At 37.6% G+C, this 17,379-nt stretch overlaps 1 protein-coding gene across 1 annotated transcript in view; it reads left to right on the plus strand.

Annotated features, from left to right (window-relative positions):
• Positions 1-1,032: 1,032 nt before the first annotated feature.
• Positions 1,033-17,379, plus strand: part of cdh18a (cadherin 18, type 2a) — a 38,403-nt gene continuing 22,056 nt past the window's right edge. The window contains exons 1-3 of the mRNA XM_043263883.1: positions 1,033-1,218; positions 6,143-6,625; positions 16,598-16,892. Of these exons, the coding sequence (XP_043119818.1) occupies positions 6,395-6,625; positions 16,598-16,892 (526 nt within the window). The 5' untranslated portion in view covers positions 1,033-1,218; positions 6,143-6,394. The remainder of the gene's footprint in view (positions 1,219-6,142; positions 6,626-16,597; positions 16,893-17,379) is intronic.

Consider the following 17,379-nt stretch of genomic DNA (forward strand, 5'->3'; position numbering starts at 1 on the left):
CGATTTGGGCACTTTTTTTGCGAAATGACCTTGCAAATCTGTGTTTATCGTAGCATTAACTTGACACCTGGTCATTATTTGTTTTGTAATTCTGATACAGCTTTAGCTATGTCATGCTTAGCTGGTGATGTAAAAGCTATGTCTTAGCAAAAACACAAAATGTATTTGACAGCCAGACTGCAAAGCTGCACATATAAAAGAGAAAAAAAATATTATATTATAGTATAATTTGTGGACTTATATACAATTATGGTTTGAATAATTTCAAATTGCATCAAAATGTGATATGTGCATATTTTCATGACAGCATTTAACATCGTAATTATTTTACATAAGCCATTCTCAAGCCCACCTGCAAGGACACCAGCAGAGCCGAGAAAAGGGGTGGAGGGAATGTAAATAAATAAATGGAGTCGAAAAGATAAATCATCAACCTGTGCTGAGGCTGAAAGGAAAGGGGGAGACCTGGAGGTAAATGATGGATGGCCTCCGAGAGCAAGCTGAGAGTTTGATGACTCGAAGTTGCGGTACATAAAGCTCCTTCTTTTCCCTCAAGGCCTTTGTTTTATCACATTTTCATTTTACCTTTCCACAGAGCTACCACCCTGTTCCCGATGCCCTCTGTTATGTTATGAGCTGACAGAGTAGCCTTCCTTCTGAAAAAAAAAAAAAAAAGAAAAAATGGCCTTCAGTCTTGAGGGGCTCCGCATGCACAGGCTTCACATCCTTCTTGCTTTCCCCACGCTCCCTCTATATTATTAATTAGGTTTCCTTCTGGAGCCACATTATTGCCTTAAACCAAACACTGCCTGCACTGCTCACCGTTGAGAACATGTGTGTCTCTCCTGGCTGCAGATGGAGGGGGAGAGAGAAAGAGACTAAAAGATAAAGTGAGCGAGGTAGAGTCAGAGATGTAAAGCGAGAGAAAGAGAGTGAGCGAGCGAGCGAGCGAACGGATAGGAAATGTGAGAGGGAAAAAAAGCAGAGCTGACATTCTCTGTGTGTGTGTGGATATGACAGTGTGTGTAGCCGGCCAATCAGAGCTCTCCTCCTGAGCTGCAGCAGGCTGGCAGATTTGGGAGCTCTAGCGGTTCTGTTCTGGACTGGATTGAGCTGCTGCACACATACTCTCTGTGTGACTTAAAAAATGTGGAGGAACGTTGGGAGCGCTCCGTCGTATTCCAAAGCCTTGTCATCTTTTAAGGAAAGACTGAGAAGGTAAGAGCCACTCTGTGTGTGTATGTTTTTTTTTTCCTTTACTCATCTGCTGATTGAAGCTTGAGTTGTGCTCCTGTTTGTCGGGCTTGTGGTGAAGAGGCATTCAGGGAAAGTCTGAGAGTTGGTCTAGTGTACATGCGGTCGTATAGACGAAACGGAACGGCGGGATGAGGGAAGGAAGGCAGTGTCTGTCCATTGATCTGTGCCTCTTTCATTACTCCAGCACTTTATTGTGGCCGTATGCGATTCTTCAAAGCTCTGTCTCACTTTCCAGTGAACAAACAGCACAGCAAGTGCAGCTGTTGAAAGCCCTTGTGGCTGATTCTTTAGTGCTTCTTGATTGCCTTGAGAAAAATGGACTGCAAGCTTTCTTCTTTTTATTACTTATATTCTTTAGAAACATATATATTGTCTTCATTCAGTTGGTAAAGAAAAAACGGTTACAGTGGACTTTAAAACTCTCTCGCTCTCTCTATCTATATATAGTGTGTGTGTGTGTATATATATATATATATATATATATATATATATATATATATATATATATATATATATATATATATATATAATGCCACCGTTCTTAGGAAAGCATTTAGTCGATAGAGTAAATTGAAAATGCCTAACAATCAGAGACTGAGGGCTGTCTGACAATGATTAAGTGATTAGAGCAGCCTATATTTGATGCATAGGGGAAGTTGTGTTGTGCTTGAGCTAATGCCTCCATGCAGTGGACATGCCAAGGTGACAAACGCACATCAATGGATCTCTTTAGTCCCTCCCCCGATATTACTAATCCTGTAGCAGGCAATCAGTCTCAGCATCACCTTCTCCTCATGCCACTGGATTGAGTGCAAACGGCAGGGAGAGCTTTGAGGTTACAAAACCACTTCAGTTCTATAAAAAGATCTGCAATTTAGTGCTGTGAAGTGAATAAGACATGAGAAGTAGAGGGAAAAAATATTAAATTGAATAAAGTGGGCTGAATCAACTGCACTGAGGAAATTTTACTGTTTCGTGTCTCGAAGGTTGTCTCTGATGCATGAGCCAGCTTTAACAATGAAGGGTTTAGTCAATTTAAGATCAGTCGACAGCGCTTGTGGTATAATTTTCAGCGGTATATCAGAAATAACAGTTTTGACGTTTGCCTTGTTTTCTTAAGGAAATTTGAAAACTGTGGGTCTAATTAGAGGGTGAATGGGACCAATTTTGGAAGTGCAAATAGCGTTTGTGCATGATTTAAGCTGTAAAATTTTTTATGATCATTTTAGGGTTTTAGGTGTTATGTTGCTATGGCAGTAAAATTGTGAATTTGGATATAACTTTACACAGAAAAACATTAGTTATAAGGCCGACTAACATTGCGTATTCACCTATTGTAAGTTCCTCGTTGTGGCCCAAATTTAATTACATTTTTTTTAAGAGTTAAAGGAGCTAATTTTTGAAGTGCTCTCGATTGAGTTTAACCTGCGCTGAACGCTGGAAATATTCCTCAATCATTTATCTCACAATACAGAATGACTCCTAGATTCAATTTACATGAATATTCCATCACTGATGTTTCTTTTTGCATGTATAAAATGATTAATTCAAGCAATGAGTGGGGTAGAGAGCCGACAGGAACAAACATGGAAAAATGTCATTGTGAAAAGACGCCTCTCAGCCACTGTTCCATCCGAGCCTCACTCCATTCCAATTAGCATCCTAATTAGCTGCACTGGATTCTAATCAGTATTACAAATTTGTTTTGAAGACCTCGAGAAACCTGCGTGAATCAGTCGAGACCCTTTCGCTCTTGAAGTACAGAACAAGGGCATGTGAGTTATCGCTGCCTCCTGGCCTGCTGTGGTTTCAGGTGTCGCTGGAACTGTGTTTTGTTTACATGTGTAACACCTTTTTTTTTGCTTAAGATGCTTATTCTTTCATCTTAAACACCAGATGGATAGCGTATCTGTGAATCTATGCTCAATTCACTTAACTAATAGGCTGATTCTTTTTATATTCTATATGAAACTGACACCACGGCACAAAAGGCTTATATTTGGAAACTGATAATTATGTAAAACTGGTCGCATTTGGAAAATTGGTCTGCTTGTCTAATATCGTGGACAGATGCAGTTCAGATGGCAAATTGCAAAAATGAGGGTCCAGCAACTGAAAACTTTGACAACTGTCTGTTTCAATATAAACCACTGGAAAAGCATGAAAGGAAACGGAGCTGTCGCCCAGTATTAGTCAAAATGCACTCAAAAAGCAATTTCTTTTCAAGGCAACACAATAAGCTTGAAAAAGCAAGTAAAGGCTATGCCCTCCCTCCTCCTCTTAAAAAATCTTCAGCAAGACTCAGTAAATAAATTGCGTTTCTGATTGAGCAGATGGACATTATTCTGAATGAGAAGCTAGCATATTCATTTCCTCTCGAAACTAGACTCAGGCTTCTGCTTTTATTCAGCATAGTCTGCTCTTTTTATTTCATATTTAGCCAGTGCAAAGCTATTACATTTATGCATTTTTTTTCATTTTAAAATATGTATGTTTTTAGAAACACAATAGGCTAATTTGCGTAATTAGCACATCTCAATTAAGCTGGGCTTTCTACTTTTGAGACAGTAGCGTCCAATATAATATTTACCCTCCTGCTCCCTCGCTTCAAAGTACAAGGTGTCAAGCATGCTGAGATTTCTTGTCAAAAAAAAAATCTCAAAATACAGTCTACTCCTTTGTGACAAACACACTGTCCAGTGGCCTGAGGCCAATAGTCTGGTAATTTTTTTTTTTTATCAGGCTGGTGCTCAGAGTTGCATCAAGCCTGGTGAGTTCAGTCAGGCAGGTTCACATTAGTTACATTTCGTCACACAGATGAATCCAGAATCCAGATGTGAGATGCTGTATTTACAGATGTTCATTTTGAGTCATATGCTTATCATGATCATTTAAAATGCAAAGTCTGAACTGTTCTTAATGTGAGGAACTATATAGTGTATTTTTATTGTGTTATTATTTATTTATTTTTATGGTTATAGCTCCAGTTCTTACATTTTATTTGTGGGATTTTTCCCAAATACTCTTTTTGCAAGTTACATTGTTGCACCAGTTGGTGGTTCATCAGTGCCCAGTACTTCCAATTCAAATTAGTACAGGGGTTTTGGGGTTTAAAGCACCAGTACAATGCTGCTTTTCTAAAGAATTAGAGAGCAAAACCTAATTTTTATTGTTCTTCTCATCCATTCACCCATCTGTATGCACACTAATTCAGTATTTTTTCTGTCTTTCATCCTTCGTGTTATATCATGAAATCATTTGTGTCACAGGATAAGTTGAACTGTCGTATGCTATTGTTGACTGAAAGAATAACTTCTCACTTAAATTCTCAGTTTTTCCTCAGCCAGTCTCAAAATTAAGTTCATTAATTTTCATAAAGTAATATTCATAAATAGCTCAAGAGTAGGCCATCTGTTGCCAGCAAGACAAAGAAAGCAATTGAAAAAGACTTGAGCAATGGATGAATAAGACAGACAATGAAAAAATGTTGAAATATTTTGCTCTTAGAAATAAGTATTCAACATGACATGGCATTTGTGAAATTGTTTTCTGATATGCGCCACAGTTTCCACAGTAACACGGCATGATGCGTTATAATGTAAATTCAACCAGACTCTTTTTGTGGTTTGTATAACAATACAGTTAGCTAAATAGTAAGGTTTGCAGCAATTGCTTTTGGTGCAAATTGATGTTTTGCCCTGTAAACTGATGCATATACTCTTTCTTTAGTCTCACAGACCATACTGCTGGCTGTTAAACCTAACCTGTTTTTTATTCTCACTTAGTCAAGTTAAAACAATAGTTGAGACGAGAATAATAGGCTTTTCTATTGGTGGTCTAAAATGATTACCTCATCATTTAGTATATCAGTAGCTCTTTCATTGAGATTATATAACAACAAGCACTTTTAATGAAATGCATTTAGACTCATGTCTCAGTGTCTTAGATTCATTCATTAATTCCAACAGATTCAGATCTAATTATCGACCTATGTGCATTAATAAATACACATAGCAAATCCAGTTCTTGAAATGCTGAATATTGCATTCAAATGCACTCTTATGCAAAAACAAAAACAGTGTGAGGTTCTTGAGAGATTAAAGTTGCATTCACATGCCACACATGCCATCTTCCCTTACAAATAAAAGTGAGTCTCTCAGATATCTCACTGTCAGTTTGTGTTGCACCATGAAATATTTATTCCGGTCATATAATGTTAGACCCGTGGGACATGGCTTCAGCATTACTGTGACTATTTCAAACACGTCTTCAGAAATAAAATGTTCAGATATAGCTAAGGTGACAGGAAATGCCCACCCTGCAGCGTTTCCACTGTCGTCTGTTTATTTGTTCTCAGCTTTTTTTAGATTTCCGACGTCGCAATTTCCATTAGTTTTGAGAAAGACTAACCCTAAAGCGCTAGGTATTTCACTCGTCCATGTCAGTAACCCTCACGCCATTGAGGAATGAAGAGTATGAGGGAGTTTCTCCTCAACAAGTGACAAATCTGAATTGACAGGGAGGCAGAGGAGTCGAGAGCTATCAGCTTCTTTTCCGAGGTAACCAGGGACATGCATTGATCCCAGGAATGCCGTTCAGCCAATTGAATAGACTCACCATGCTGGAGCTCTCATTACACGTCCCTTGCACCAGCAGACATGATCCCTGCTATTATACCAGAACAGCTGTTCCATCAAAAATGTATTAGATGTTTCGCCGAACGGCAAACAGCGAGATCGCGATGGGCTTTTAGGCCAATTTTCATATCTTAGATCTTCACGGGCAACAGCTAATCCCAACTTTTCAGTGGAATTAAAATGTAATCGCTGGCTGCGTTTCATTTCGCCCCCATGAAAGTACAGTTTGTCCTCTTTCCTTCACACAGATGTTTCGTGGATATCTGCCATCGCCTCCAGTGAGTCTCCAGTGGACGCCGGCTCCCCAACGAATCAACACGTCTCGCTCTCAGCCCACGATGTGAGTGCCGCCCGACGGCTCTCAGCGACAACAGGATTTTTAACCATGGCCGTCAGCCAAGCCCTGCGAACTGGTCCGATCGGCGTCTAGAGCCGCCCACCGCAAGAGAGAGACCTCTGGGTGAGCGAGAGCAGGAGTTCAAACGTTGCGACTCTTTAACATGAGAGCAGCCAGCAGCCCTGTCTGTCTGTCCCCTCTGCTGCTGTGCCTATGTGTGCTCCAGAGGAGCTATGGGACCCCTTCTCCGCCCAGCCCCACGTTCACCCACAACCAGACCAAACTGCCCGACGGCGACAAGGACTCGCATCACCGGCCCAAGCGAGGCTGGATCTGGAATCAGTTCTTTGTTTTGGAAGAGCACATTGGGCCGGATGCCCAGTATGTGGGGAAGGTAAGAGCCCTTCTTTTCTGTTTCAGTCTGTTTGCAGGTGTGGGAATCAGGTGATTATCTGAAACAAACTGAGCTGTTGTGTTTCGTATGGTTTGTTGAGTGAACGGTTTCTCGAAAGAGAACAACCAGAGACAACGGCTGTGCGTCATGATTTCTAATTGAAATGTGCGATGTCACTGTGTTCTTGTAATCATATTTTCTTGGAAGTGAATAAATAGTGCAGGTGACTAATCAGAAACAATATCCATGTTTCTCCGAACAGCATGTTTTTGTCAGAAAATTGATTTGGCTTGCAAATTAAAGACTGACCCATTACATCCATCCTGGTAATAAGAGTGTAATTATTTTGACTGTCAACTACAAACAAACACATGGATCCCGAGTCCCTTTTTTGTGTCGTAGTTATTTCAGTGTCTTCATACACATTGTTATGATGTTCATATGTAGTACCTTATATTTTGGGACACTGGAAAAATTCCAGAGATCCCTCTGCGGCTTATAAACGTCAACAGAGGTACAATCAATTATTTTGCCCATTCGGTTCTGTGAAGACTGTCCAGCTCTGTCATCTCAGATGAAACCGCAGTGTTTCATGGTTTGGAATAATACAGGGTGACACTGACAGCTTTTGACATTGGCTCAGTGAGGTGAAGGTTAACGTGAAGATAGCAGAGTTTATAAAGAAATGGCTGAGCAGCCATCAATTGTCTACACCTACATCCCTCAGGAACTGAGCCAAGTGTGTGTGTGTGTGTGTGCCATGTTTCCTCAGGACCATTGGACAGGTTTGCTTCAGATCTGCCCACTTGAGTGTAAATACATGTGTGTTCATGTGTGTTGGCATAAGAAATGATTCTAGTTGTATAACATTCTATTTGTGATTATTTTAGTACTTTTAAGAAATAAAAACAATGTTTTAGTTATTGTAGAAATAAAAACAATGTTAAGTATTGGCCTTAGCTATGTAGAGCAGCATTAAAACAAAACAAAATGTGGAAATGTCTTTCATAGAATAATACTGTTTATTTTCATTCAAAATACTGCTGGCAAAATATGAAATATGTATCTTTAGCTGAAATGTAAAATTAGTCAAGGATACAAGTTAAGCCTATTCGAGTTAAGAGTCAGCCATTCAGGAATCCAATGAATTCAGTCAGGGTACATAATTTTAACTAAAAAAAAAAAAAAACGTTCCTAAGAGTCATTTGTTTGGGAGTCTATTGGGAGTTTATTATTTTGATTCACTGAGAAGAAGTGATTCATAGAAGACTTTTTCCCCCTTAATTTAATAAATTGCACAATATCCGTTAAGAGAATTTGGCTCATTGGACTTGGTAGTTTGACTGCACCAGTTGTGCTGCATGTTTTTTGTTCACTAAAAAGAACTGTCAGATAAAAGTAATTCTTTTGAGAATTGGACTACATCCGTCATGCAGTATGGTTTTGAATCACTTAGAAGTACTGATTCATTAGAGTCATTTGTTATGTAATTGGGCTACATTAGTTGTGCTGTGTGATTCTGATTTACTAACAAGAACAGATTCAACTCAAGAGTCATTTGTTCTGTATTTGTACTACGCTGGTCCAGCTGTATAATTATGACCCACTGAGAAAAGCTGGCTCATTGGACTTATTCTTTTGGGAGTTTGACTGCACCAATTGTGCTGTATAATTTTTGTTTACTAAAATAAAGTTGGCTAATAAAAGTTATTTTAGGAATTGGACATTGATTCCCTTAGAAGTGCAGAATCATCAGTCATTTTTTGTTGTACATTGGTTGTTCTGTATGATTTTGACTAGTTCAGGAGTCTGAATAGTGGTCCTGCTGGATAATTTTGATTCACTGAGAAGAACTAAGAACATTATATGTTTTTGACACACTACAATATCCAATAGAGGCTTCTGCCATTTAATTGGACTATGCTGGTCGAGCTGTATCAGTTTGATTCACAGAGAAGAGCTGGCTTATAAAAGTTTGTTTCTTTTTCTTTTTAGTCATTCTTTCTATAATTGGACTAATGGTTGAGTTGTATGGCTTTGATTCATAAAGAAGACATGATTCATTAGAAGCATTTGTTCTGTAATTTCACTGCACAGGTTGTGCTGTATTGGTTTTGATCCCCTAACAAGAACAGCCACGCTGCATTATTTTGATACAGTGAAATAAACTGACTCATAGGAGTCAGTCTTCCTGTAATTGGGTTAACCCACTGGGCTCAACAAATGCATATATGCATTTCGGGGCATCTTCTCCTGATAACGCTAGAAAGAACTTAAATTACACTTTCAGATTTGATCGTACACATAGGAGCAATAAGTCAAACAAATCTGTAAAGGGTCTGATTTTTTTGGGATACACACACATTAAAAACAAATCTTTGTGCATTTATAAAATGAAGAAAACAAACAGGGTGAGCTGTCTGTCAGCCTTGGTCTGTGTGGAATCCCTGAGAAGAACCGATTAATTTGTTCTGTAATTTGACTACACTGGTTGAGCTGCATGAGTTTGATCCACTGAGAAGAACTGGAACTACACCAGCTGTGCTGTACAATTTTGATTCTCTGCGGAAAAACTGACTCATAGCAGTCATTAAATCAGGAATTGGACTAGACGCTATATGTAATCTTTTTAAACTTAGTCTTTAAAAGTCAGTGAATTCAATTCAATGGAGCTCTTGTTGGAACAGAGGAGGCCTGGTTAGATCCTGTATGGGAGACTTTGCACTAACATCGAAAAGAAAAGAAACTCAGTGTGACAACATTCTTACCTGTATTGAACTGCAAAACATGAAGCCAAACAGGGTCCTTGTTCTGCTCACATGGGTGCCACTTAATTTTGTGCTGCTGTAGTGTGACCTGTCTTTAAAAGATTTGAGTGAGCTGAATATTTTCTCTCAGGCCTTCTTAAACTGCAGTGACAGAAATGGGTTGAGGCTCTCAGTAGCCTCCCACACTCCTCTCCACTCTTTTTTTTTCACACCTTCTTCTGCCTGGTCCCTCCAGACCACCATCTTTTCTTCTCTCCACTTCAGTGGTCAGACAAAAAGAGGTTTTGGGGGCCCAGACAGACCTGTTCTACAAAAACCCTGCCTGTCCTCAAATATCTAGTGATAGGAACATAAACTATGTCACTTTATAAAAGTAGATGAGAAATTTCAGTGGGACTAAGTTTTTTTATTGTTTTTTGGGGGGTGGGGGGGTTAGAAATGGAGCAAGCTGCGAGAATATTTAGTTAGAAAGAAATTATCCTAAAATTTGTTGTCTGATGAACAATTCAACACCTGCAGAGCTTTGAAAATTAGCGTTATTGTTGCTGTTTGGTCATTACATTTTAAGAAGAATTTATGTTAAAATACAAAAAGCACATGAATAATGTATGCTTTTTAAGGTTCCCTAATGCCTTCATTCATAATGTTTTTACTAGGGCAATGTTTTTGCCTAATTTTCAAGGCGAGGGATATAAATGTATTAAATGTATTTATTTATTTATTCATTCATTCTTATAACAAAAAGTTGCCATTTTGTTATAATCATTTTTTTTTTTGTCTTTTCGCAATTTAATCAGCATTTCTTCACATTGCATTTAAGAATGTTAGTACATTTTTTCTACTAATAAAATAATGTTTTAAATGTCAAAACATGATTGTAACTAGAGCTAAAAACCAAGTACTGAAATGCATTTTTCAGAGACTTTTCAGCAAAACACTATATCATGATTTGCAAAAGAAAAGAAAAACAAAATCCAACTGAAAAGAAACTAATTTATTAAATTATTTTTTTCCCATTTTGTCAAGTAGCAGTATGCTCATTGTATGATTCTTGATGGAGAAGTGATACATCAGTGGTATCCATTGGTTACACAATCTACCCAATAGCAGACAAAGTTTCTGGCTGAGTGAGAGACACAACAGTCTCATGGGGTTCAATTCAGCTGCTCTTTGATTTATTCCACGCTTCTCTTTTATATCAAATGAATAACGTGAAAATGTTGCCGGCACATACTCGAGCGCTTCTTCAGTTTGAAAAAAAAAGCAGCAGCAAAACAGAAAATATTTGTTTAGCGTATTTTTGCCTAGCAGATACAATTTGTTCTTCATACTGTAGATTATTGCTGTGGTAAATATGCTCCCTTTTCATGTGGAAAAGCACACACACACACACAGAAAGAGATGCATTCGCACACAAACAGCTTAAGCTTTGAAATTTGTAATAGAGAGCTAGCAAGCTGCTGGCGCTCTGGAAGGTCTCTTTCTCTGTTAATCTCTTTACCAGCAGACTGGTAGCACACATTAGTGTGAGCGTGTGATAACTAGAGAGGGTCTACAGTAACGTAGACTTTGGAGTAGACGAAGACAGATAGAGATCAGTTCGCTGCAGTTCTATTGGAGTCTGTCCGGCTGATGAATATCTGTCACTGCAGCTTTTAAGATGGAGGATTACATTAAACCGCTCACCTACTTCTCACTAATGGCAAATTACCAAACTCAGTGCCGCCCATGCACGCTTCCTTATTCTGACGTGAAGGGCTCTTGGTGCAGTGTAAAATTGACCTTTCCATCAGCACGCCGGCTTTAATTTGCGGTTAGCGGCGAAGGCTGAGCCCTGATTTAATCAGTCCTTTCCTTCTTGTAGCGTGGGCAGTTTATCAAGCCCCTGCACAAGGCAACCTGTGCTCTCAGGTCTGCGGCAGCAGTAACCGCAAACCCTGCATTATAGTCATGTCTGCAAAGTGAAATGTTTTCCCTGTATATGTATGTTCTTTTAGTGCATTCTTTGATGCAGACATTCCTATGAATATTAAAAAGACTGTCGGAATGAGGTCGGTCGAAGCAAGCGCCTCTAATGAGGGGCTTGTTTTGACAATACAGGGCATTGTTTCTTCAAAGTCTCATTTATATGTTCACACATTAACATGCGCTCTTAAAGGCGCAGTCTATACAAAAATAAATGTTCATTTACTCACCCTCAAGTTTTCTATGGGGTCCTATGGCTAATTTTGCACACTGATTGCAAAATTTGTCTCATTTTTTAACATTTTTAATTCATTTCATATAAGAATGACGCATTAAAATAACTTTTTTTTTTTTTGCCTGAAGGAATTATGGGCATATATGAAGGTATTTTTGGCTGGTTTAGGTCTTTCATGGATAAATAAATGGCAACAAAACTTGCAGCAAGTCCCTGTTTTAATAAATGATCTATTGATTCATTCAAATCAACCGATTCATTCAAAACAGCTGATTCAACTTTAAATTAAACAAGTGCATGCTTCCCAATGTGTATACTATCTATCTTAAATTCTATGTGATTTTAGTAGTTTTAAATACTATTTAGGGAGGGTGGATAGAAAGTATACACATTGGGACGCAGGCAGTTCATCTGAATCACTGAATCACTTGATTCTTTCAAAAAATGTATTCATTCAAAGAACAGAACGCTGTGTTTCTCTGCACTATTGTACAAAATTAATAGCACGTTTGTGCTTGTGCATATGTGCTGATATTCAGAAAAATACATTGTTTGTGCAAGGAATTTAAAACAAAAACCCATACATGGATATTCAAGATGAATTCATATCTTCTTTCTTTTTAAAGAACTTCAGAACCATTTTGCATAAAAAAAGAACTTTGCCTCTGCATTTTAGGACACCACTGATTGTGACATATATCCGACTGAAACAGTTTCTCAAATGGGAACAGGGAAGGGAGTTTATTTTGGTTAAAGATTATGAGGGCACATGAATTTTATGAAAATAATTATGTGCATGGATTAATCATTTATAATAAACATTGCAATATTCCATAAATCAGTAAGAATTGTCAGTTTTGATTTCATGGTGGCTTTAAAGCACTGAAATGTTCATGCTGCAAGATTCAGTAAGGTTACCTCCAAGCATGCATACATTAAAGGACTCCTGACCCATAATAGGTGCTCTAATGGATCTAAATGCATCACTTTTGCACCATAATAAAATGTCTTAGAGCTCTGAATGAAGGGCAGACGAGTGTGGGTGTTAGCATGTATGTGTTTGACAAGGTGGCTAAACACTCAGTGGTCACCATTATAATTTAATAGGAGAATGTATTCCGAGCCGCATCAGACTGCTTAGCATGCAAGATGTGCAACGCACCCGGTTTGTTTCAAATGGTTAATGAGTTTCCATTGTGCTCAAGTGTTTGCTTTCATTCATAATCCTATTAATCGCATTTGATGCATTTGTATTTTCTAGGCTGGCTGCTTTCAGATTTGAGTCTATATCTGTCTGGCAGGTTTCTCAAAGCCTTTCATTTGTGTGGTAATGTTGTGCAGGGGAACAGCGTCACACCTTCTCCTGGACGAGTCAATGCATTCTATCTCCCACTCATCTGCCTCCCCTCCTTTCTTGTTTTATGTGACTTTTTTTCAACACAGGATGTTGAATCTCTGAAAATCTGTTTTAATGCCAGTGAGCATTCTAAACACGTTTGTTGGATTTTTAACACAATGTCCTTTTTAAACCTTTTATTTAATATCCTCCTAATGTATTTCTATATCTTTACCTTTTAAAGTTATAATAATACATTTTTCACCTTCTGTTTAATAAAAACAGTTAATTTTGTTTTCAAATCATTTATATAAATGACAATTTCTCTAATAAATGTATTTAATTATTTACCTACCTAAATAGAAAAATACGCATGCTATAATGCTAAACAATGATTTGACTTTAGGTATTAGTTCAGTTTAGTTTAGTTATTGTAAGATCATTGCAGTCATTTTTTTTTTATCTGTGAAAAATTATGGGGAAAATAAGCCGAGCAATGAACAACATTAGGGCATTTTCTAAAACAAAAACATTTGCTTAATTTATCATCAGTTTAAGGAGATCTTAAGTAAGAGATAATGCATGATTCAAATACTCTATCCATCTCTTAGGGAAACCTGATCTGTTGAATGGTGCTTCCATAAATATCTGAGGCAAGTTCAAAACAAGGGTCACTCTTTTTTGAAGTACAATGTAGGAGGATTCTTCAATCTTTCATACTGCTGGATGCAGCAGGTGAACATGAGGATACACAGCAGGATGAAAAAGGCGGATATGAGCATCCTTAAACAGTGGCGCTGGTTTGGGTCTCTTGCTTAGTTAGTGTGGATAAGAGCGTATTTTTGGTATGGTTTAATACTCTGTGTGCCCTGCTGCATTGCAGCTGTAACCAGGTTTATACTCAAAGTTTTGTGGGTATTGCAATGGCCCCAGAAATAGTGTTGTTTCAGACCCGCCTGCCATATATATCTGTGAAGGTGAATGTCCCTCTTAGCCAGGGGGAAAAGGTTTGGAAGGTGAACGTCATTCTGACTAATTGCTCACTGCGGTGGGATTACACAGGCTGCCAAGAATTATGGGAACACAGTAGGAAAAAAGAAAGCTGCTTGAATAGCAACCCAGCAACATGCCAAGTAATGTTTTTTTTTTCTTTCACACCAAGGGCAGTGCTCTGCCAATTCCTGCTGCTCAGATTTTTATTTTTTTGGTTTTTTTGGATCAGACTCATTGCCATTTTTTTCAAGGCCACATTAGTGATCATTAGCAACTGAAATGGCAGCGTTATTGTGGGATAAGTGGCATGAAAATAGCTGTGTTTCTCAGTTTCAGGTGATGGTCACGTCCAGCTTACTGTACATCCCTAGTTTAAGCTTTCTGCTGTTTTGTATGCATATTGTTCTGTGGTTTGTGTCGCTGTAATTGCATGAGCATAGCATATGTGATATTAATGAAGTATGTGTCACAGATGGTTTCATATATTGATTTTACACTGAAAGACGACATGAACAGAAGCTATCCTTCATGATGCATCTCTGTAAACATATGGGTCAATTACATACAAGAATGTCCATGCTAAAGAAAAGGAAAATATTGGATCTGAAGGTGCAAAAAAAGCAAAATGTTGAGAAAATCGGCTTTAAAGTTGTCCGAATGAAGTTCTTAGCAATGCATATGACGAATCAAATATTAAGTTTTGATCTATTAAGGGTAGGAAATTTACAAAATATTTGAATGGAACATCATTGTTTTTTTAATATCCTAACAATTTTTACATAGACATAAAATTTTAAAAACAAATTTTACATTTTGACCTTTACAATACTTTGTTGTTACTATTGCTACAAATATTCCCATTTATGTTTTAATTATTTTAAAAAATGTGTGAGTGAATGAAAAATTACAAAAGCAAGCTTCTTTTCCCTAACAACATACAAACGAATAGGACTAGACAGTAAAGAGTGCATTTAGTTGTGAAGCTCTTATTGCATCTTTACAGCCATCTTGTTTTTTTTGTGAATAATTATTTTTTTTAAGAGAGACATGACATTTTACAGTCTGGTATGACCTTGCTTTGTCATAAAAAAAGGTACAGGGGTCCCCTCAGAAGGCAGACATATGAAAAAGTCAACAGACCAAGGGCTGTAACTTATTTTGCTAGTGCGTAAATAAATAAATAAGTAAAATGAGGTCTTTGAAGGATCAGCAATAATAGCTGTAGACTGCATATTTCCTTATGCAAATTCTAAATACTTGTTTGGATATTTATATTCAGCATCACAGAAAATTCTTACCTTGAGGCAGTAAAAGCAATATTCTGTTACAGAATCTCTTATTGCATAACTAATATGAATGTGCTGGGATTAAGCCATGTTTATTAGGAGGTATCCTTTCACCCCTGTGATGCATGTGTATTTCACATGAAACTCAATTTGGTTCTGGTTGAGAGCCACAGGCTTTAGCCTCAAAATGTCAGTGTAGTGTATAATTTCACTGTCTACCATGCTCTTTTTAGCCATGGGTTTAAAAAAAATTGTCATGAAAGTGTTATATTTATATTCCAATGGAGAAAAAAGCAGCACATGCAATGGGGTATCCTTTTGCTGGGTTGGTACATGTAATGCGAATTCTATTTAAAGAGCATGCTAATTATAAATCAAGAGCATTCTTTGACAGCTGGGACATGCCACAGTCACTGTCATGATAGATTTGTCATTAAAATAAACAAAGATGTTAAAGCTTGAACTGTACAAAATGTCATTTTTCCACCATAAAGTTTATGACAGGAGTTTTTTTCACGTCATTTTCTTCTGACTTTGATCATTTATTTCTAGATTTAGGTCTATCTCATTTAATATCTTTGTTCTTAAAGTTAGATGATTTAAAGTGGAACGTCTGACGTTTAAAAATATGCTGTGAAGTAGCTGTTTTTATAATTAGTAACCAAAAGTCTGAGAGAACAAGGATAAATGTTTCTTTTTGACAGTTTTACTGTTTATTGGAAATTTTAATATCATTGTGTTAATTTTTGAAAAATTATGAACTTCTGCAAAAGTCAAACTTGATTATCCTCACCCATCATGATTTGATTTTTTTTATTTGAGTTAAGTTCATGAATGTGAAGAGAATTTGAATGTAGTTATTGCAGAGGATATAGCAGTTAAAATCTGAATGCAAGGAAGTATAATTTCAGTGAATTCAAATGAAAAGAAAAACTTTTAACTAAGCAAATTTAACTGTTTAAAATAGATGAATGAATGAATAAAGTGTCAACAGTAAAATATGTATTTAGTTTATATATTTCATTACGATTACAAAATAACGTTTTGTTAAACTATTGACCTAACTTCATTGTGCTTTAAGAAAATTATTTATCACTCTTTGATTCTCATTATCAATTCAGTAATGTCTTCTTCTTGTAATTCCAGTCCAACTTAAATTCTAACTAATCGATTAAAAAGAAGATTTTGAAATCTCTCTACCTACATTCTTAATGTGGTCTCAAGTGTTTTTCTTTCTAAAATACTGCATAAATAATCTGCATTTCCACATAGCACGAAGTGTGAGAATAAATAATTATGTGGTTTTAACACTGTAGAACATTTACATTTGGCTTAAGGCAAAATAGCAGTGGTACAAAAATAAAACTGTCTGTTTTTTGTCACTTTCAGTTACACTCAAACTCAGACAAAGGTGATGGCTCCGTCCAATATCTACTCTCCGGAGAAGGTGCCGGTACCATATTCACAATCAATGAGTTAACGGGCGATATTCATGCAAAGAAAAGCTTGGACAGAGAGAAGAAGAGCCATTATGTCCTCCACGCTCGGGCTGTCGACCGCTTCACCAACACAGCTGTGGAACCCGAGTCCGAATTCATCATCAAGGTCCAGGATGTGAACGACAATGCACCTAAATTCCCAGATGGCCCCTTTTCAGCCTCCGTGCCTGAGATGGCAGACATCGGTGAGCCAACAGTCAGGACCTCCTGGCTCTGGGGGGTTGTCTGGGGCTGTGCTCGGGGAACAGGAGAACATTTTGTCAGCAGAGCATAGGTTTTATTAGCTGGCTCAGACCGCAGAGTCCCATTGCAGATCTGAGACTTTCTTGCTTGGACTCGAGCTCATCTCAAGCTGCTGGTTGGTTGTGGTGGATTTATAGCGGGATTTATTAAAGCTATTGTTTCTTATATAAAGCCTCTCAAGAGGATGCTATCTATCGTCTGTTGTAGAAAAAGTGATTTCAGGAGTAATGTCAAAATCGAACCAGTATCTCACATAAAAACCTCACACATGGGGTGCAAATATTTTGAAGTGCTTCCAAACTAATGCAGCATTCGATAAACAAAAACCAGCTGTGTTTACCTCTTTTTACACCCGTATCTCAATTTGAAACGTCAATGTTTTATAGATCTCTGCTATCCATCCTAATACATGAGTAATCCACATGCAGA

Source organism: Puntigrus tetrazona, chromosome 2 (assembly GCF_018831695.1).
Source record: "Puntigrus tetrazona isolate hp1 chromosome 2, ASM1883169v1, whole genome shotgun sequence".
Classification (NCBI taxonomy): Eukaryota; Metazoa; Chordata; class Actinopteri; order Cypriniformes; family Cyprinidae; genus Puntigrus; species Puntigrus tetrazona.